Here is a 21,535-nt window from a genome sequence, read left to right as displayed (position 1 = left end):
GTGAGCCCGTGTGAGAAACATTCTATGGCAGTGTATTGTAAATACTTATGGAAAATAAAAATAAAAACGAAAAGATGACATAAAAGACTGTAGCGATTTAAGTAAGTACCTACATTTGACAGAAAACTGAAGCATTATTTTGTAGGCAGGCCTTATTATACAATTCACGAATATTTTGAAAACGCACTAGATTAGACATATTAGAATTACTTATTTAATTATCTAAATTGTCATTCAGTTTTTTTAGACGATTTAATTTATTAATAAAACTTTGAATGGTTAAGTGCGGCTGTAAATAAGCAATAACTTCATCTATCTGTATAGGTATTGTATTGTAAATTCTATTTTAACCGACTTCATTATATTACATATATGTATTTGCAAGTATACTTGTGTTGTGTAAGTACCTACTCGTAGGTATGGCAAATAATTTATTTTGATGTTTTTTTTTGTAAACACCATAAAAAATTCGTTCGTAAATTTACGTCGCACTTACCTATCACAAGTTTTAATACAAAGAACTTCACTTTTTAGCCGCATATTTTTTTTAGTGTATTAGGAACTGTTCTGTAACTATTGTTTTCATGAGGTCGTTGACTAGAGATCTTTGGCCAGAGTTATCCGCCGTGATATACATTACACGTTCGTTAGCTTCGCAATAGATTGCGAGGCTTGACCGCTTTTTTAACTGAATACCTTGTACTGGGACTCAATAATGACTGGTTACGTGAACTATCGAATAATTTGAGACTGCGTTTACGGAAAAAAACCTTGACTGGCGTGCCGAAAGTTCTGTGCTGTCGAACAAACTGATTCATGTACAACCAGAGAACTTTTTAATAATCAATTTCGTTATGATTTCTTTGGCAGACGTATGTAATTTCAATATGACATCAATAGCACAAAGATATCGACACGGCCAAAGTTGCAAAAATATGTATACACGGCCTTTATGTTAAGTGCATAAAGACGTGTAGGTATACATATTTTTGCAACTTTGGCCGTGTCGATATCTTTGCCCTTTACTGTACTTATGCACCACTGCGCTAATAACCTAGAATAACACTTTTCAGTAACCAAGTTCAAGTCCTAATGATAGAACGTCGCACCGTTCCAAATGAAGCCACGGCTTCAGCACCACGCAAGGTCAAACCGTTTAACTTAGGGTTATAACCTGCAGCACAAGCCAGTGCACCGACAGAGAGAGTACAATTATGCGAACTACATACTTACGTAATTAGCCGTCTACGAGAGGATAGTTAATCGTAATCCTACTAATATTTAAAAGTAAAAAAAATTTCGTGCGCACATGTGCGTGCGTGTTCGTGTGCGTGTGTTTATATTGCGTTTACGTTAACACAGCTATTCAGATGTAAAAACTTAAATAGGGAATTTTATTTTTATTCTCTCATTCAATAAGCGACGGCAACACATTATTTTACTATGACGAATTAACTTCATTCATTCAGCACGAAGGTAGTGAAAGCCGTAGTAACGCCAAGTTCTCAATCAAATCGTAACACGTCAATTCAATAAACACACGTCTATTCTATATCACTAATGAGTTACATAAAGCCAAGTGTTTTTGTTTATTTACTTCGTATACATAGCGAGTGTGTTATGGAGTGTGGCGTACAAAAATTGTATTTGTAATGATTAATGATGCAATAGTTCCGGCCGTCTGTGCATCGGCGGTGATTGTTAGTTAAAAGACTGAAAAGGCTTGTTTCCTAAAACAATCGAACGTCAGTCAGTTTGATTGTAAAAAAATATTTGACACATGTTTTTTATTTTGTCAATGAGGGCTAAAAGACAGGCGAAATATCGCGAGATGGCGTTAGTATCTTGAAGATTTTTTGACGTTAAGGTCTTGCTGCAAGCAACTAATTTAACAAAAAGTTATGAACAATTTACTATTTTAAGTATCGCAGCCAAATATCCAGCGAATACCCAGCTATAGGTACATTTTTAAGGTATATTTTTAACTTACATTTTATTATGTTTTATCCAGAAAAAAAGTCGTTTACTCTAATCGGACACACGTAGGTACTATTGAACCAATCGAGTCGTGATCCACTGTGGAACCTTTTCGTAGAAAAAGTCATAGTGACATCGCATTGCTCGACAAGGGAATTCATTGCGACACTTACTGTGAGAACGTTCGACAGTACAAGATTATTAGCTAAGTAAGCACGCACTCGATTACCGTTGATCGGTGCAGGCAGTGTAATGAACGTAGTAGTTGTATTATCTTTGGTGTAATGGCCCCATAAGGCGGACACATGATACATTGTAAAGGTAGTCGATAGTTAGTTACTTGTAGTAACGTAATGAAAAAGTTTAACTGGCAAAGTTGAATGACAAGCGCTTTTTCTACCGCCGACGCAAAAAGAGGGGTGTTATATATAGGTTTGACGTCAATGGCTGTCTGTCTGTGACTCTAAAACAGATGGACCTATTTCGACGCAGGTTTTTATTAAAATCGGTTCAGCCGTATTTGAGATATTGTCCTTTGTAATAACGAAGTCGGCAATCCTCAACTTTTCTTAGTTGGTTAGGTAATGACTGGAAATAAGGTTTCATAGTCCTAGGTACATGAAACCCTTAATATAGTCTCGCCATGTCCGTCTGTCCTAACTAAACATCCGGAACTAAATTCCCGTTAGGCTCAGGCGGTTAATGTATGATTTGCTGGCTTTTTGGGAACCGAGTCTAATCCCTCTTCTTCGTAGATGAGCCTGTGCCCACTAGTGGGACATATATAGGCCAGAGATGTTGAAGTGAAACAACGACCTGACGAGACTAATAATATGTACCCTGCCTAACATCAAAGCTGTTTCTGACTTCAACTAATTAGATTACGGCTAGTCCTAAAAACCGTTGGACAGTCGAGTTCATAAACTTGTGAGCAAAAATTTGATCAAAAATATCTGAATACGCCTCTACGCCGTTAACAATAGAGTCGTGTTCAGATATTTTTGATCCAATTTTTGCTCACAAGTTTATGAACTCGGTTGTACAAGCGAGATAAGCTGCGGGTAACCTGTAGCCCGTCGGAGCGCCAGTCCGACTCAGTCTTGGCCATTTTTTTGCAGGAACGGAAAGGTAATATTTTGTATCGTGCCTTCAGTTTCTTTTCATTATCGAAATGCTGCGGCCTACTTTCATAGAGCTTATATTAATGATCTAATTAAATCAATAGTGCGTCCACGCCGCCTTACGTAATGTCCGTATAATCAAAGTGTAAATCCGTATGTAATCCTCAAAGAACGTGCCCAGTTTGCACGCGCCCGTTCGCTCTAGGTATCCGTTCCGGTGAGATGGTGAGAATTAATCCTTACTTTGTAAGACTAATGAGCCGTTGTTTATCACATACTAGAAATGTACTAAAAGAATTTCCTTACTCACCCGCGACCTTGAGACTTGTTAGTCTAACAACTGGTAGCATGGTGTACGGTTGTGTTACTCTAAAGATGAACTCTGGTTGAGTTCGAAACGCGTCAGTGTGTGTGGTGGTGGTGATGGATGGGTTTGTGTGATTTGTGTGTGTTCTTACAGTGTGGAGGTGGAGGAACTGCATGAACACGCATATTTTGCATAAGCTTAGCTATCGTCGCGGGTGAGCAAGGAAATTCTTTTAGTACATTGATTGGACCTCCGCAAAGTAACGCCTGATTCAATAAATCACATACTAGATTTATACTGTGGCGTAAGCTTAGCAGCTAATCAAGATAAACAAACTTTAGTTTAAATTACTGCAGACATGTGCATATCTTTCATAGTATGAATGCGCGTAACGTGTTTACTTAGTATACAATTAGTATTTCGGGGCACGTAATAATCGTATTCGTTATGAAAGCTAAGAGATATCCTATGTATGTCCTTCCCCGGGGCTAAAACTATCTGTACCGAATTTAATCTAAATTGGTTCAGCGGTTTGGATCTGAAGGGCAACAAACAAACAGACTCACTAACTTTTGCACTTAAATATTATATAAGTGGAATTGGTCATATTTCTACCGGTAAAATTTAGTAATTAAAATCATAGCGATTACATTATTAGCCTATTATTAACAAGCCTTGACCCGCGTCTTCGTTCGTTTAAACCATAGGTCTGGTTTGGTCGGCACACACATTGAACAGAGAAAATAGATTGGTGTACAGCTCGCGGCCTTACTGACAAGGCACAGACGAACGAATTGAATCATGAACCCAGCAGTAATATTTGTGCTACTAATCTCATGTTGACACCCCTTTTGTCAAGATTATCATACATAGTAAACTTATTTATTAAAATTTTCCCTGGTACCTATATGAATAATTTCGTTCAACTGTATTGCTGCGGGGCTACTCCGAAATACGAAAATCGAAGTTCGTGTCGTTCGGTCCCTCTGACACTTATACTATTTAATACAAAAGTGAGTGGGGTTCGATTTTCGAATTTTGGAGTAGGCTTTCAGGTCGCGCCTACCTACGCGGGTATTTAGGTTGGTAGGTACATAGTACTACTACACTACTACGGATCTTCTTAGATATAGGTAGTTTATGTTTTCTTCGCCAACACTTTTCAATTACTATGTTTATTGAGTCACTTTCCATTACACGAAGTAACAAATAACACATTCTACTTCTACTTCGGTAATTGGTTGTGCTGTGGCCGTGATTGTACAGTCAACCAATTTGATTCCTAGGCCACCATGGAACCTTATCATCGTAATATCATTACGATACGGTTCTGTGCGGGAAAAAATCTCGATTTATTAGATAATTCTGATTTATCTAAGCCAGAAAGTTCCATAAACTTTGACACTATTAAACAGAGCTTAATTAAATACATAATTAATTGTTTTCTCACGTAGCCAGCGCGCATCTCAGGAAGGAAACTCACTTTTAAAATTCCCGTAAGTTTTTCAATAATCGTTACTGGGAGTTTTCGTGTACAGATGCCCCTTTCTTTTTTTCAATTTTGGAAAATATATGACTCCTCCTATTTAGAATCTAAGAGCACAATCGATTCCAACAGTTTCAAAAAGAGGTCCCCATTTTTCATACAAAATTACATGAGGCAGTTTTGTTACGCCCATACTGAGTGTATAAAAAAAATCTTGATTCTGATTAGGTAAAGCCATATTTATTCCTAAATTGAAAAAAAAAGAAAGGGACATATGTACACTAAAACGCCCTTCTACATTTCATAAGTTACATACGTGTAGCTCTCTACTACCTTTATGACTTCTGACACGTAAAGGTCAAATACTAAGGTATATACCGATAGTTTCCGTAATGAGTAATCTTATGATCTTTCAGATTACACTGTGCGATTGAAAGAAATCCATATATGGTAAGTAGCAAGCAACTATTAAATAATAGTTAAGTACCTATGTATTCTATTCCTTACTTCTTTCCATTGTAAAGGTTGTCTAGAACAGGTCGCTCTAAAGCCCAATAGAGGCCAATTGCTTACCTTTGTAAATTTCTACGTATTTACCTGTTTTCTGTACTGCTTACCATGATGATTTGCGTTCAATGAAGAGTCATTGTTTTGTTATTATATGTTTGTATGTAAATAAAGCCTTAAATTAAAATTAAAATCAGAAAAATTTCTATATATTTTTTTACTTATCGAGCCGAAGTCATAATCTTAATAATAAAAAATAGCTTTTGCCCGCGACTTTATCTACAAAGAATTCGTTTATCGTGATCCCATGGGAATTACGCAATTTTCCGAGAAAAACTATTATAAGTCCTTCCCACGGTTCCAAACTATCGGAGAAAGAAATATTAAAGTAAACCTCCGAAAAAACTGAAGAACAAAAAATAATAAATCTTTTTTAACCTTAATCTAGGTACCAGTTTGAAGTCGGCGTCTCAGCACCTAACTAGCCAGCAGGAGTGAAACTATAGTCGTCTACCTGATGGGCTTTTATTACTTCTCCTTGCTCGTGCTGCCTAGATCAAGGTTAAATAAAAAAAAGGTTTATTATTTTTTGCTTTTCAGTTTTTTCACCGGTTTTTTTTTGTTAATAGTTATTTGTGCAACAAGAGAGCAAAGTTGTTTTTGGTGCGAGTGTTGATTTTGAATCCCGAGTAAGCGAAGGATTCAAACACACGAGATGCAAAAAAACTTTGGTCTCGTGTGACACATACAATTTTTCACCTCAGCTGCGAGAACATAATTTAAATGTAACATAAGAATAAAACCACATATATACCGCCCTGTTTACAAAACAAACACAATTTTTTAAATATAATCCGATTATTAATAAACAAATAATAATAATAATCACATTTAAAACCTTTACTCAAAAATGATACGTTCAGTCGCGATTACAAAAGTCACCAGAAAGTTAAGAATGCCAAACATTGTTCAAAAGCGGTAAGTAAGAGAGGTTTTGAATTCGGAACGAAAAATTGTTCACGAGGTAGGTACAATACAAATCTCATACGAACTCATAACATGCATTGTCATTTGAACTATATTATTATGTTAGAACTACTTGTAAAATATGTCATACTTATTTTTTAATACTGAAAAAGCCTCATCTTTGGGTCATTAAAAACGTTGAACAATAAACGTTTAATTTATTATAAATGTTATTAAACCTTTAAATATGTTTTTATTAGGATTTATTTCTATGACATAAACATAAATAGATTTGTTACAAACTCATTCAATTTGACAAATATTTATTCCAACTGCAGAGGCAGATGATGAGATCCTGGTAGTCCGGCTAGGATCGTCTCCGCAAACATCTCAATATCATCGGCATCGACTTAAATTTGGTACGGAAACGTAGTTTAGATGACAATGCAAGTACAGTCAACAAAAAGTCGTGTCACCAAAAAGAGTTTGTATTAAAAATGACATTTTTAACAAAACTTTAGTGATCATGTCGTCCCATCCGACGAAAAAGGTTGTATGATAATAAATGACTAAATTGATTTTATTGTTTTGTTTTATTAAGCTATTCTCCAGCTTCATATGCATACAATGCATGAATTTGGAATGTTAATAAGTCGTGTGAAACCAGAAGTTACGAAGGATTCTAAAATCACACGCTTCCACACCGCATTTAGCTGATTTTTATAATTCTATGATCTCGAATTAGACAATATGATCAGTAATAGGCATTATTAATGTGCTAACCAGTATGATAAATACTTTTTTCAACTCAGTACCTCAAACAGGCAGGTTCTCTTGGGCACAATATAAGTAATTCGACTTCATACTAGAGGGCCAAAATCGACGCACGCACTCAGCGGTGCGTCTTACACGGCCGCTAACCCGACTTAACTACGCAGTAGTGCAGTAGTGCGGTCGCTGCGCTAGTCGAATGAGTGCACCAGAACGTGTGTATGACATGCGACATTTTTAATACAAACTCTTTTTGGTGACGAGACTTTTTGTTGACTGTAATTGCATTGTCATCTAAACTACGTTACCGTACCAAATTTAAGTCGATGCCGTAAACTATTGAGAGGTTTGCGGAGACGATCCTAGCCGAACCACCAGGATCTCACTACCAGATTATTGTATTGTCACCAGATTTACTGAAGCTTGCCAAATTTCAAGTCAATTCGGCCACTGGAAGTGGGTCAAATTTTTAACTAGCAATATTTGATCCGTACATATACATACATACATGGAAGTTATACAAGTAAAATAAAAGCATTCAACAAAAACTTGTACATTATGCTCCAACCGAAGGCATTTAGCCGATGTTCAAAGTGTAAGATTTCAAACATGTAACACCATTTTGCAAGAAAATTTACATTGAGAATTAAAAATAAACTTGTGTTAAAAATAAATAAATACAATCTTTACTGTACTTTTTTAGGGTTCCGTACCCAAAGGGTGCCAACGGGACGGGTATTACTGAGACTCCGCTGTCTGTTTGTCTGTCTGTCCGTCTGTCCTGTGACTCTATCTCTTAAGCCGTAAAAGTTAGACACTTGCAATTTCCACAGATTATGTATTACTGTGGCCGCTATAACAACAAATACTAAAAATAAAGTAAAGTTACAAATCAGCGTTTTTTGGTTGCTAGATGTTATTAGCCGGTCGCCTTAGCAACGACTAGCTATTTCGGTTGAATATTTACCTTTTAAGTTTGCGATTTTAGTGATGTTTTATAAAAGCTTCGATCTATACATATAATAAAGCTGTAGAGGGTCGAAAGTCTTATTTTCAAGTGTTGTACGACTATCGAGTACCCTGCTACACTAACAGATGGCGCTGATTTTGCCAAATTGACTAAGTTTAGAAGAGGGGGTACGGATATCAAGAAATTTAACTGAATAGGTAATTGATTAAATAATACAACAAAATTAAACGACAATAAATTAATTGCCACACATTTCGCAGTGCCATCTTATGGGGAACTATGAAACAAACGACTTAACATAGTTACGTAGTGGTTACATCAACACTAATATTCAACACGCGTATAATTTAGTAGAAAAATGTCATGAATTATTCCTAATTTAATTATATCCGGAATAGGGAAATTCGTCGAAGAACTAAAGTCACTGACATAGCTCGAAAAATTATATGCAAGCTGCAGTAGCAATTGGCAGGCCACATCACTCGAAGAACAGATATCCGTTGGGGGAGGACTCCTCGAGGAGCGGCGACCGGAAGACGAAGCGTTGGCAGGCCTCCCTCTAGGTGGAACGACGACATCGTGAGACTTGCGGGTAACCGGTGGATGTAAGTGGCGAGTTGTCGTTTATTTGTATTGTAATTATATTGATTATATGTATGTTAGTCTGTAAGGTATTTATTGTATGGGGCACTTGAGGTATCCCATCTTAGGCCTCTAGGTTGGCAACGCATCTGCAATACCCTCGTGTTGCAGATGTTTATGGGCGGTGGTGATCTCTTACCATCAGGAGACCCACTTGCTCGTTTTCCATCCAGTCGAATAAAAATAAAAAAACTTGATGACATTTGGTCAGAAGCTACCTTATAGCACAACCAGTAAGAAAAGTCTAAAAATCGTATTTTTTATGTCTGTCTATGTCAGAAAGCATCTCAAATGATCCCACACTGCGTACATTTTACTTAGGAGAGTGGCTCTGCTAACATTAGATATCCAAAGATACCTAAGTACAAAAGGTACAAATTCAAAGGTACATGTCCAAAGGTACAAATTTGTACGGAACCCTCGGCAGAGTCCGACTTGCACTCGGGTCAGATTTTATACTCAGCGGCACAAAATTTTACCCACTAAACACACAAAATTACCTATTTGCATACGTTTGAAGTCCAGATTTTTGTCCGCTCAGTAGGTAGGTATAACGTTATATTCTAACCTACGATTTTAACGCATCAACAATGTAGAGAAACACAGCAAAAAAACAAAACACTTAACGATTGTCGGGCGACCACAATGTATGCGAATAATCGCGATGTCAATAATTCCATTGACTGTGATAATATACTTAACATGAATGACGGGTATCAACTCCTAAAGACTTTTTGGATATTTTAATAATGACTACGGTAGCTGTAGATTGTCTAAGAAATAAAAGGTATCATTTTAAATATTTGAATTCCTGTTACACCCGGGTACACATTGAAATAAAATTATTCATGTATAATACAAATATCATCTTTAATTAAATTATGGTGTGCAGAAAGCAGTAGAATTATGAACTCCCTTCTTTCTTTTAGAGTGGAACTATCTGCAGTGTACGAAAAAAAAACTTGTGGAAAAAACCCACTATCAAGAACACGTCGGTGCTGTGAGACATTTCAACGTAGTGTCTTTTCTTTCGATTTTTTTTATATCAAAATAACAGCATTGTAGAATATTTTAATAATTTAATTTGAATAACATTATTTTATACAATTCTCCACCGAAAAGGATTGAAATGGAAGGAAAATATCGCTAGGAAGCAAACGGACACCTGCGAAACAATTCAATGGTGCGTGGGCAGTTCGAACGTCTGTACTGGCTCACGTGGGATCTATTATAGCCCAATCACTCTCCTCTCAATTCTAAAGGATGCCTGTGTCCAAAAGCTACATGTATATTCTGTATGAGATGATAATGATTTAATACAGTTAAATAAATAAATAAATAATAATGATAAATAAATATCACGGGACAATTCACACCAATTGACCTAGTCCCAAAGTAAGCTTAGCAAAGCTTGTGTTATGGGTACTAAGCAACGGATAAATATAATTATATAGATAGATACATACTTAAATATATATTAAACACCCAAGACCCGAGAACAAACATTCGTATTTTTCATACAAATATCTGCCCCGACACGGGAATCGAACCCGGGACCTCAAGCTTCGTAGTCAGGTTCTCTAACCACTGGCCATCTGGTCGTCTTAAGTAACAGTTGGTGCACTATTTGATTGAATCCAGTTATTCAATGTCTATTCGAACCCTCCAATTCAACGATCAAAGGCATATTTTTTTATTTTACTCTCAATGTATATTCTCAAAATTAACCCTGAAAATTTTTTTTTGTCAGTCGTGTAACGCAAGACACACAAGGAGTAGGTACTTATACTCCTGTTAAGTATAGAAAATAATATGAGCCCTTCCTTAGTTAACATTTGTTATTAAAAAACCTTTAGCTAAATCGTTATCAATGTTTTAAAAAGAAAACCCATGCGAGACAGGTAGAATGTATGACAAACTACTCGTACATACGGAAGCATCACAAGTGATTCAGATTCTTTAAAAAATTCTCAGTCAATTTAGTTTAATTACCTAAATCTACATTGCTTATCAATATAAGTTTTAGCGTGTGGAGTAGGGTTGCTGTACATTCACTGTCATATAAAAGGCGTACGCCGCGCAAGAAGTGTTACTAGAGATCCTACGTTCATCAGAAACAGTTTGTGGCGATTCTGAGGAGGGGGTGACTTAACGACCCGTCCACTCGCACCCCACGCACCATGGCTCCCCGTCTTGGTGTGAGTAAACCGCTAATTCAAAACCTAACTCTACCACCATAAATAATTTAATACATATAACTCATAATTTAGCTCATTAATAACCCCCAATTTAAACGGAGGGCTTAAAATCTTTTCTTATCAATTTCAATTTCTATTATATATAACGCTAGGTTAAATCTAGGCTAATTGTCGACGTCTTGAGAAGACAATACATCAATTCGGATGTATGTTATATAACTATAACAAAACTTGGGATTTCCATTTAGTCCTAGATTAAAAGCTTACATAATCGTAATAATAACAGTGAAATGTTAGAAACCATATCGCGTAATTATACAGGCGCGTGAAATTTAGTACGATTTTTAATTAAGAACTCGTGTCTGGGAGATGGTTCTAGTTGTTTACAATTACATCATCGTGAGGTTTGAACGTAAGCTCTCATCTTTAGACAAAGTTCAGATAATTCCACTACATGATTACCTATGATTATGCAGTCACGCAAAGTTATTATTGCAAGTTACGTGATCCAGGACAGTCGGTCCAGTGCAAGCCAATGTGACTTTCGATTCCATGCACTCAATGAACGTGTGTGTGACATAAACTGGACTGAAACATACTCGTAGACTTGACTAAACAAACAGGTTCACTTTATTCTTATTCTGTTATAATTTCAGCTGTGCGGCTTTCTACTGGCTAGCTTTGGCGTCTGCTTCGCGACTTTTGGACATGAACAGTTAGTATCTTCATGTTCACACTAAGCACGCTCTGCCAATTTCTCCATCCACTTCCCATTGTTTTAACGCTTATGTCGTAGCGGTGTTTGCGCGTTTAAATACCTATTAGCGACAACAACTACTATTGCTGGGGGAACCGCAAAAACAACAGTGGATGTAGTAATTTGGTTGAGGTTTCTATTAGTGATTCTCACGGCTCTCTTCTCTGCGGTTAGTAGTGAAAGCGTACCTATTGTGTGTTAACCGATTACTATTCACCCTTATAATTAATCTATGATTTCATCTTAGGTTGAACTCAATTTTTCATTGTATTGCAATGCGACATTTTTAACGCTTCTACTCGTATTATCTATTGTTTTCACATGTGTGCATTTTTTGTGTATTTTAATTGGTTAATCAAATAAATACTTTCGTTACAGCGTTCACATTCGCGTCCACATACCTGAACCCCACCACGAATCAAAAGAAGTGAAAGAAATTATTGTTCACGAGCATCACGACGACCATGGACATGGCGGTGGTGGCGGCGGCTACGGCGGAGGTGGCGGCCACGGTGGCGGCCACGGTGGCAGCCACGGTGGCGGACACGGCGGTGGACACGGAGGTGGGCATGGTGACGACAGCTTCATCCACCACCTGCACGGAGGATTCATTGATCACCTGAAAGGTCACGGAGGAGGTGGCGGAGGTCATGGGGGAGGCCACGGCGGAGGCTACGGAGGAGGCAGCCACGGTGGAGGTGGCCATGACTTCGGAGGTGGACACGGAGGCTTCGATTTAGGAGGTCATGGAGGAGGTCACGGAGGAGGTCATGGAGGTGGTCACGGAGGTGGTTTTGGTGGTGGCCATGGCGACGACATTGGCGGTGGATACGGCGGAAGTTTCGGCGGAGGTCACGGAGGCGGCCACGGGGGAGACTTTGGCGGTGACCACGGAGGTGGTTTCGGTGGCGGCCATGGCGGTGGATTTGGAGGCGGTCACGGCGGTGGTTTAGGCGGCGGTCACGATCATGGCGGAGGTCACGACCACGGTGGTGGACACGACTTTGGAGGATCTTTCGGCGGCGACTTCGGCGGTAGTCTCGGTGGCGGCCATGGCCACGATGGCGGCAATGATATTGGCGGCGGCCATGGAGGTGGTTTTGGCGGTGGCCATGATCACGGAGGCGGTTACGACCTTGGTGGCAGTTTCGGCGGTGGATTTGGTGGAGGATTCGGCGGTGGCCATGATGACCATCACGGCGGTGGAGGCGGTGATTTCTCTGGTGGTCACGGCGGCAGCGGAGGCCACGACAGTTACAGCAGCGGCGGCCATGGTTCAGGAGGACACGGATCAGGAGGACACGGATCAGGCGGGCTCGGAAGCTTCGGAGGTCATGGCGGAGGGCACGATAGCTACAGCATAGGTGGTGGAGGAGGCCATGATAGCTTCTCCAGTTTGAGTAGCTACGACAGCCACAGCGATGGTGGCCACGGCGGGGACAGTTATAGTTTAGGAGGCGGACATGGCGGTTCGGGGAGCCACGGCGTTGACAGCTACAGCGTAGGCCTCGGAACAGTTCACGGTGGTGGTGGCGGAGGTGGTCACGGAGGTGGACACGGAGGCCACGGAGGTTTCGGAGGTGACAGCTACACGAGCGCCATTTCCGCTGGTCACGGCGGTGGCCCTTACCACAAGAAATAAGACAGCCAATATTTATTTATAAAATCAACTAAGTCATAGCCTGCGGGTCTCTGAGGAGAGGACCTAACTACAGTACAAGCATAACTGTCTTTGTAAATAGCTTTTAGTTTTAAGTTATTGTTGTTAACTACGTTAAAAATAAAAAATATTTAATTGTTTTTCACTTGTTTAGTTCTCCCTCCAATTTCTCCAACTGTTGACTTATCTTTAACGCATTCACTGCCACCTGACTTGACTTGACTGACCACTGGTGCCATCGACGCACATGTGCGTTCAAAATGTATGAATAATTATGAAAGCGGCACTGGGGGAAGTTCCAAAAACGCATATATGCGTCGGTGGCAGTGAATGCGTTAAAGATAAACTCTTTCTGGGTGTCAATTTACTTACGAGTAGGTAGAGACAGTTATAACTTATAGCTCAGCCAGGACAAAGTATTGAAAAATTGCATCGACATTTCGATCACATTGCAACAACCGTCGCTACAGATAGAGATGGGTTCGACAACTAAACACAGGCAGGCACACAAGCTAAATATTATTAAATATGTAGAGCTTAAATTATTGCAAATAAACTAAAATTACTGCAATTAATTAAAATATCCAATGAAAGCTATAATTAAACCAGATATTATCAGTACAATTTAGAGAAACTAAACTTGCCAATTAACGTACACATGGGTCCAACTTACATACATTACATGAGCGCTTGGTCAGACAAATGGCCGTAAATGTGCGTCAGGCTGGCAGTGCATGACTATCGGTATCAGTGGATCTTGATTACATAAATGTTGCACGGCTGGTGCCCTTCACTCCGAAGCTTCCGCACAAGCTCGCAGTGACTTGCAAGCTTGGACGGCGTTACAAAATAATAGCGTGCGATAACCAGAGAAGAGAGTACGTATTAAGAATATTATGTTGTATTAGGTAATCCTAGGTTTGACCTATGATCTCTCAATTAGAAGACGAATGGATTTTTTTTATTAGCAATGCACTTGCACAACAACATTTGAGTTTTTTTTTTAGTGAAAAGATTTTTGTTCGCCGGCCAGTATTTGAACTCTTTCTTTCTTTGAAGCTTCTTATGGCTTTATGCCCTAGGAGCGTCATCTAACATGACCACCGGGATTCTCGGAGGAGGTGTGTGTTCAAAATTCAAATCCTGTTCGGTAATCTGAAAATCATTTTCTTTGAAAAAATATGATTAGAATTTTTTTTTCGTGTGTATACCTAGTGCCATCCACGAAAATTAGACATCGTGAATGACTCTACCAATAGCATTGATGACGCAACTTTTTTGGTCTTGCTAAATATGTAAATGTCCTGCTAAATAGTCGAGTTTACATAATAAGTCGGCCCTTACATCAAATGGGCTTGGGTTTTTTTTTGTAGGTACCTCTTATAGTGAAGAATATTAATGCTGAGTATGAACATCCTACTGTGACAGTTTTTGAGTTATGATTTTTTTAAAGATTTCTTTTTTTTGGAATGTACCTATTCAAGTAAATCACTTCAAATTTTGAAATGATGTTCTTTATGTAGATTTGCATCGCCACCCAAAAAACTAATACTACCTAGTTTTCATATAAAAAAAAATAAAAAAAGACCGAATATAAATAGAAACATTTTTTTAATTGATTGTCATGTGGTTGTGAAGTAGTGACACCTCTAGATTTTAGCCTAGCCCAGCCTAGCCCACTAGGTACTTGCCTAAATATCAAAAATTTCCAGGCGGTACTACTTCCTATCAAAAATCAGCAATGAAATCAGCTTGGAAATTATGATCTTTACCCGGGGTTGATGTTGATTAAATTAGTATAATAATATTGAAGCAAAAGAAATAATAAAGCAGCTGACTTACAAAATTACTCGCCAAGTAATTAATTTTGAAGATAATAATTATATTTATCGGTAGCCGGTGAATTGTCGCTCGATTTTGCATAATGTGTAAATCGCATATATTTGTTTATATAGAAGCTGTTCCATTAACTCGTTGCTTACATACAAAAAAGACGTTCCGTTGCGATGCTAAATAAAACTTTAGCCGCTGCATTATTTAGTACCTGGGCGACCGAGCCTCCGCTCGAGTAACCTCTCAGTACCAAGAGATTTCTCAGAAGACCAAAGCTTGATCGAATTTTCCATCCGAAAACCCCTACATGCCAAATTTCATCGAAATCGTTGGAGCCGTTTCCGAGATTCTGATTATATATATACAAGAATTGCTCGGTTAAAGGTATTAGATAGATAGATATATTATATATGAATTACAACCGAAGTGCAAAGATATGTCCACGGCCGAAGTTACAAAAACATATATACACGGCTTTATGCACTTAAGATGTGTACATATTTTTGTAACTTTGGCTGTGTCGATAGTATCTTTGCACTTGACTGTACCTAAATTAGGCGCCTTCAATTTGTAACAGCAATAAATCATTTAACGCCAACACTGCCAACATTGTAACAAGAGTGGTGAATAAATCAAAATGCTGTTTTATTAACAAAAAACTTGAATTAAAAGTCAAACACTTACCATTTTAGATCAGAAAGTTTATTGTGTACTTACACTTAATTACATTTTTTACCACAATTAAGTAAGTACGTACGTAGGCAACTAAGTATCGCTCTACATGCAAATAGACGACGAAATTAGCAGCAAGGCATTACGAGCAGCATTGAGTGGGCTTCTAAAATGGCTTCTTTTATGAACTGACTTATATTATATTTAGCACATAATATTCAACGACTGTTTTAATTTTTAGTTGCATCACGGGTATTGTTTCTCTGCTATTAATTCTGACTGACAGCGTCAGCCATGTTGCTGTGCAGCTCTATGTGCGGAAAGCGCAGGTCTAGTGCATTCACTACTACATGGGAAATGTACTTTTATTTTATATCGAAGGGGTAGTGGGTGCTGACACCCCCTCTGTGGGTTAAATTACTAAAGGTCCTATTAGAACATTTGACGCAAAGAAATACAACGGTTACTCAAGCTGGTTAAGGTTGATTTTAATCGTCATAGCAAAAAATTAGGACCATTTATATTCTTTAGGTTTTATGGCTTATTTCCTAGGATTTTATGTTTTCCTGGTAGTGAAACTTGGATTTACAGCGTTTCACCCGCTGAAATATTGAGCGTTTCAAACGCCAGTGCGTTTTTAAAACCATTCTACCGGTTTAATTTACCGGTTTGACATTTACGTTGGATATGGTTATGTGTTACTATACCTACTTTTTACCCGACTGCGAAGAAGGAGGGTTATGTGGTTGACGCGTATGTATGTATGTCTATTCCTATGACCTCTCGTGACTACTCAAAGGCTGAACCGATTTTGATAAATGATACGTTATTGGATTCGTCTTAATGACGCGAGTGACACTAGGTACATGCAATTCTTAAAAAATTATAAAATGGCGTACTTTTTGCGCCAAATTGTTAGTTTTTCAAAAAATGATTTTATTCAAACCTATCGAGTGTGATATCAAAAGAAAGCTAATAACCAGCCCATTCTAAATGGGTTTATAATCGTTTTAATATACCATTTTCACAGAAAAGTGTGAATAATATAATAAATTTAAAAAATCAAAACACCTGACTGCCTCAAAAAATACTAAAAAGAAGAACAAGTCTAATGGGCTAGAACTTTGTTTAGTACTCGTAGCTAACAGTCGTAGCTAAATTTCAACAGTCGGGATCGGGACCCATTTAAATCGTGACGCTCAAAAATCTTACATAATGGGTCTCGACTGTTGAACTTTAAGTTAGCTAAACAAAGTTCTAGCCCATTAGACTTGTTTTCTTCTTTTTAGTATTTTTTGAGGCAGTCGGGTTATTGTTTTTTTTAAATTTATAATGAATCTAATTACTTTTTATAATAATAATATTATTTTAATATGGTTTGAGGTAGAGAACGTTTATAGAGATAAATATTGATATTTAAATTTGAGTTTAGTTAAGTCAGATGTTGTTATATAATTTCTAGGGTGGGATTGGTTAGTTTAATGCAATTATTTGCATATGTATGTGTCATAGATTGGAATGAGTAGGGAGTCTTCAAACTACATGAAAATGCATCCACCACTACAAAGGAATCCCGAGGGCGAAACTGGATGGCAACACCCACTTGACAGCTGTATCTTAAAAGGTTTTAAATGAACATTTAATACACTTCAATCACATCTTATATTCATGCGGGTAATGTCGATTTTTCATCAACAAATAGACCTCACTTGTGACCTTACATGTCAAAGTAAGTTTCATGGCAACCTCCTAGAATTTCATTTGTTCCTGATAGCAAAACTGAAATTCGAGCGATTTACACGCCCACACATTGAGTGTTCAAAACGCTAGTGTGCGTTCAGAATCTGTTCTACGGTCAATTTGAACTCTGAAATCGACCATTTAAACCAATACAAAGTTAGCTTCAATACATATCCCATAAAAATCACAGAAATTGAAGGTCATTCATTGTTATTTCATTAGATATGCCATTTTATGCAAAACTATCACTCTAAGGCTAATATATAACATTAAAGTGTTTTTTTAGGTGATGTTTTTTATAAAATTCACGAATTCACGAAATTAATTCGTAGGTGTCATTACCACTCAAGGGAGATTTTTTCAAAATGGCCGCGCCACTAGACAGTAAATTTTAAATATGGCGCTGCCACTCCAAGGGATATGTAGTCCTGCCAGAGGTTTGTGAACATGCCTTCGTGAGTTTTAATTTTATTTTCATAGTATAAAAATGCCACTATTTATGCCTTAGGCTTAACTACCACTACATGACCTCAAAACTAGAGGGTCGTGGATTCGAACCTGAGCTCGTCACCTCTGAATTATTCTGAATTTATGTCGAAATTACATTTGTAATTGACCATTAAGGATAGAGGAAAATGTCGTGAAGAAGCCTACATAGAAACGATGAAGCCTGCAAAGAAATTCAATGGCACACCTATGTGAAGTTCCCAATCCGCACTGTACCCGCGTGGGAGGGCCCAAGCCCTCTTATTCTGAGAGGAGGTCTGTGCCTGTGGGTGTGCAGCAGGACGTACTTACTGTCTTCACTACATATCTTAAAATATCTAAGCTACATTATACATATTTATTTCAAATGTTTTGTAATGGTTGATTACACTACCTACTGTCTCTTTTGTCTTTGTAATGAAATGAACCTACATACTTAATTAAATTTGAAACTGCCGTATAACTTTGTTTGGGCTAACTATATACCTATTATAATTATATGGTTTTCTAGGTCCTGAAATAAGAGTATCAATATGTGATTTAACTAGTCTATCAAAATTACTTTGTTTATTTTTCACTTTTTCACGACTATGACTAAATAGAAATTATTATTTCATTTGTTGATGAGATGATGATGCCGTAAGTACCTACATACGTACTAAGTACCTAACTTTTTATACGTTGCAGCAACGTTGCAATGCACCTCAACGGGATGCACTTCGGCAACGTTGCGTTTTTAGTGCACCGATGTACTAGGCTATCAGAAACTAAAAGGGCATAGGATACCTATGTATGTACCTAGTTATTTGTACACACAACTTAAAGTTCGTAGCTGTCTGCGTTTGTCATATGTCTAGCTGCATTGATTGACGTAGTTTCCTCATAGAACAAATACCCATATATATCTCCAGTTAATTGAGACATACAACATTTGAAACTATTAATCTAAGTAGTGATTCTGACTGAATACATGCACAGAGTATCTGAAACATAAATAAAAGACCATAATATACATTGAGGTTCAAGTGTAAAAATTAATAGTGATGCTAATTAATCAATTGGTCGGTAAGTAAATAAAACAGTCGTCAGTTTGATTTTTTTATAATTACGAAAATATCTACTATATATTACAACTTCGTCTAAAGATTCATAAAAATGCACAATTGCTTTTATCGTCTCTATTTACATTTAGGTATCAATAATCAAGTATATAACAGCTATACAAAACGTTATAAATAAAATTATTCACATAGCAACAGAGATCGCACTCACTGTGTAGACTAAGATCACGAATTGAGGAATATCCCAATAACTTAAAAATAGCACTAAGTTCGGACTTGTTCATATCTATATCTTATCACCATATTTGAGCTTTCCCCTTACTGTCGAGGACACGGTCGGGTGTTCGTAGGCGTATCTGTGACCGAGGTGCCTGAGGGTGTGAGGCACGGCGAATCCATCAGAATCCTGTGTCGTAGCTTGGACTGGCTTGACTGAATACCTGGGTTTCGACTCGGATTTAAGTGCTGAAATTGTCACTAGTCTGCTTTTTTGTCGATTGCGTTTGTTCTGCCTAGTATCTGACGCATCATCCGTTGGTTGAATTGCCACCGCGTCTGTGCTTTGTATTGTAATGAAACGAATGGGGGCTAATGTCGTTGTAGATACGGTTGACGTTACAGTTGGTGTCGGCGTCGTGGGAGCTTCGACGTACTGAAAGTTGTCGTTGGAGGCTTCTGGAACGGACATTTGGTCATCGAAGTTGTGCATGGCTTTGAAAGCCATTTTTGAATAATATTGATGCGAGGGAGAACTTTCCTTAATAGTATACGGTGTGGATGTTGCTGAATCAGTCGCTTTGAAGTCGTCAAACGAAGGCGTATCATCTTCGCCAGATACACTTGTTCCACTTGGTTGTTCCTGATGATCTATCTCTGTTACGTGCTCCAATCTTCCAAAACTAATGTTTTGGGTCGAAATTGACTTTTTATTGCCCTTTTTTTTTCGATTATCTTGTTCGTTTTTATTTTGAGACGAATGAACATTAGATGACGAGGCATATGTATCATATTCGAAACTATTTGAGTCATTTTCATCGAAAGGATCCTTAAAATTATTGAAATCTGAACCTTGCACAGATCCAGCAAATTTATTTGGCTTGTAGTCGTGCACAACAGTGCTGGACAGTGCGAACGGAGCTGGTACGCTGGCTTCTTGCAGGCGATAGTCAGACAATCGTTTCTCATCACTGTCGTAAAACGGTGTAGGCGTTATGTAACGGCTTTTAAGTTTAGATTTGTCCTTGATTTTAAAAGATGGTATTGGTTCGAAATCATGTATGCTTTCTTCTGATGAGGTTTCGTAACGAGGAGCTGGTGTTGTAGTCCTGTACACTTTTTTAGGTTTGCCATGGGGCGAGTACATACTTTCGTAATATGAAAAATCACTGGATGGCGATGGTTTCTTCGGCTTTGGACGTTTAACTGGCTTAGGTTTGGTCGCTTAGTGCCGCTGTCATTGATTCGTAAGCCTTGGCTATTGTATGAAACTTTCGGAGGAAAACCTAAACTAGCTTTAGTTATGTCTATATCAGCTGTGATCTCGCCATGATCATGAAATATGTGATCATGGGTTACATCGTGAGGATTGTAAGCAGCGTATTCCAAGTGTGATGGGGTTCCCATCGACCCGACAGCTGTTAATCCTGTGAAGTGGTCTTGGGGAAAAGCCAGCAAGCTCTGTGAATTTTTGACCGGGATGAGCGGATGCGCTGCAGCAAGCGCAGACATGCTGCCGAGGTGGTCGCTGCCGTGCAAAGCGCGCACCCCGTGGATCCCGGGGACTCTGACAACACCGGTGAGCTTGGGTGCGTCTTTAAATACTACTTTGTGTATGTGCTCTTCGCTGTACGTGTGAATGTGTTCGGTATCACCGTCGATAATTTTTTCAATTCGTTGTGGTTTTTTTATTTTTCTGATTGTGCCAGATCCCTCCAAATCCGAGTAAAATTGTTCGTGGAAGGGGATACCGGATGCTCTTCCTCAGGCTGAGGGCGGCCCCGTACTAACACTCGTTTTGGTTTACCTTTACCAACAACCTTTTTCGTGGTGTTATTTCCTTCAGATTCACGATTTTTACCCTCTTCGGGGGTAGTTTGAAGAGGCAGCACCGGTGACGACTGGCGATGAATAGGCCGCCGGGACATAGGAGGCTGCTGGCTCGGGTGGAGGAGCTAGGTCATACTCCTCGTCCAACTCAGAAGGGTTGGGTCCATAGTAGCCGCGATTTCTGTATAGCGGCAACAGCTTCGAAGCTGCGGGTACAACTCCGGCAGTCTCTTCTGGGATTCCTCGTACAACTCGTCCGAACTGAGGGGCACAATATTGGCCACGGCGGCAAAGCCACATTTGTCGGCACCGCCACTGCCCCCTCAGAGGTTGGT

The 21,535-nt window shown here is 38.6% G+C and overlaps 1 protein-coding gene and 1 pseudogene across 1 annotated transcript; one reads left to right on the top strand and one right to left on the bottom strand.

The window, feature by feature from the left end:
- Window positions 1-10,820: 10,820 nt before the first annotated feature.
- Window positions 10,821-13,502, top strand: LOC141439834 (uncharacterized). Its single transcript, XM_074104220.1, has 3 exons — window positions 10,821-10,945; window positions 11,602-11,660; window positions 12,081-13,502. The coding sequence occupies exons 1-3, from the start codon at window positions 10,928-10,930 to the stop codon at window positions 13,342-13,344; spliced, it is 1,341 nt and encodes a 446-aa protein (XP_073960321.1). The 5' UTR covers window positions 10,821-10,927; the 3' UTR covers window positions 13,345-13,502.
- Window positions 13,503-19,273: 5,771 nt separating this feature from the next.
- The window catches only part of LOC141427447 (uncharacterized), a 5,227-nt pseudogene continuing 2,965 nt past the window's right edge, over window positions 19,274-21,535 (bottom strand).

This window comes from Choristoneura fumiferana, chromosome Z (genome assembly GCF_025370935.1).
Source record: "Choristoneura fumiferana chromosome Z, NRCan_CFum_1, whole genome shotgun sequence".
NCBI lineage: Eukaryota > Metazoa > Arthropoda > Insecta > Lepidoptera > Tortricidae > Choristoneura > Choristoneura fumiferana.
The sequence above is the reverse complement of the archived record's forward strand: the minus strand, read 5'-3'. Positions and strand labels throughout refer to the sequence as shown.

What these genes read in the sequence shown, in the direction of transcription:
- LOC141439834 (XM_074104220.1), top strand. An exon ending in GCGACTTTTGGACATGAACA is followed by an intron (nt 11,661 to 12,080) that starts GTTAGTATCTTC and finishes CTTTCGTTACAG; the next exon opens with CGTTCACATTCGCGTCCACA.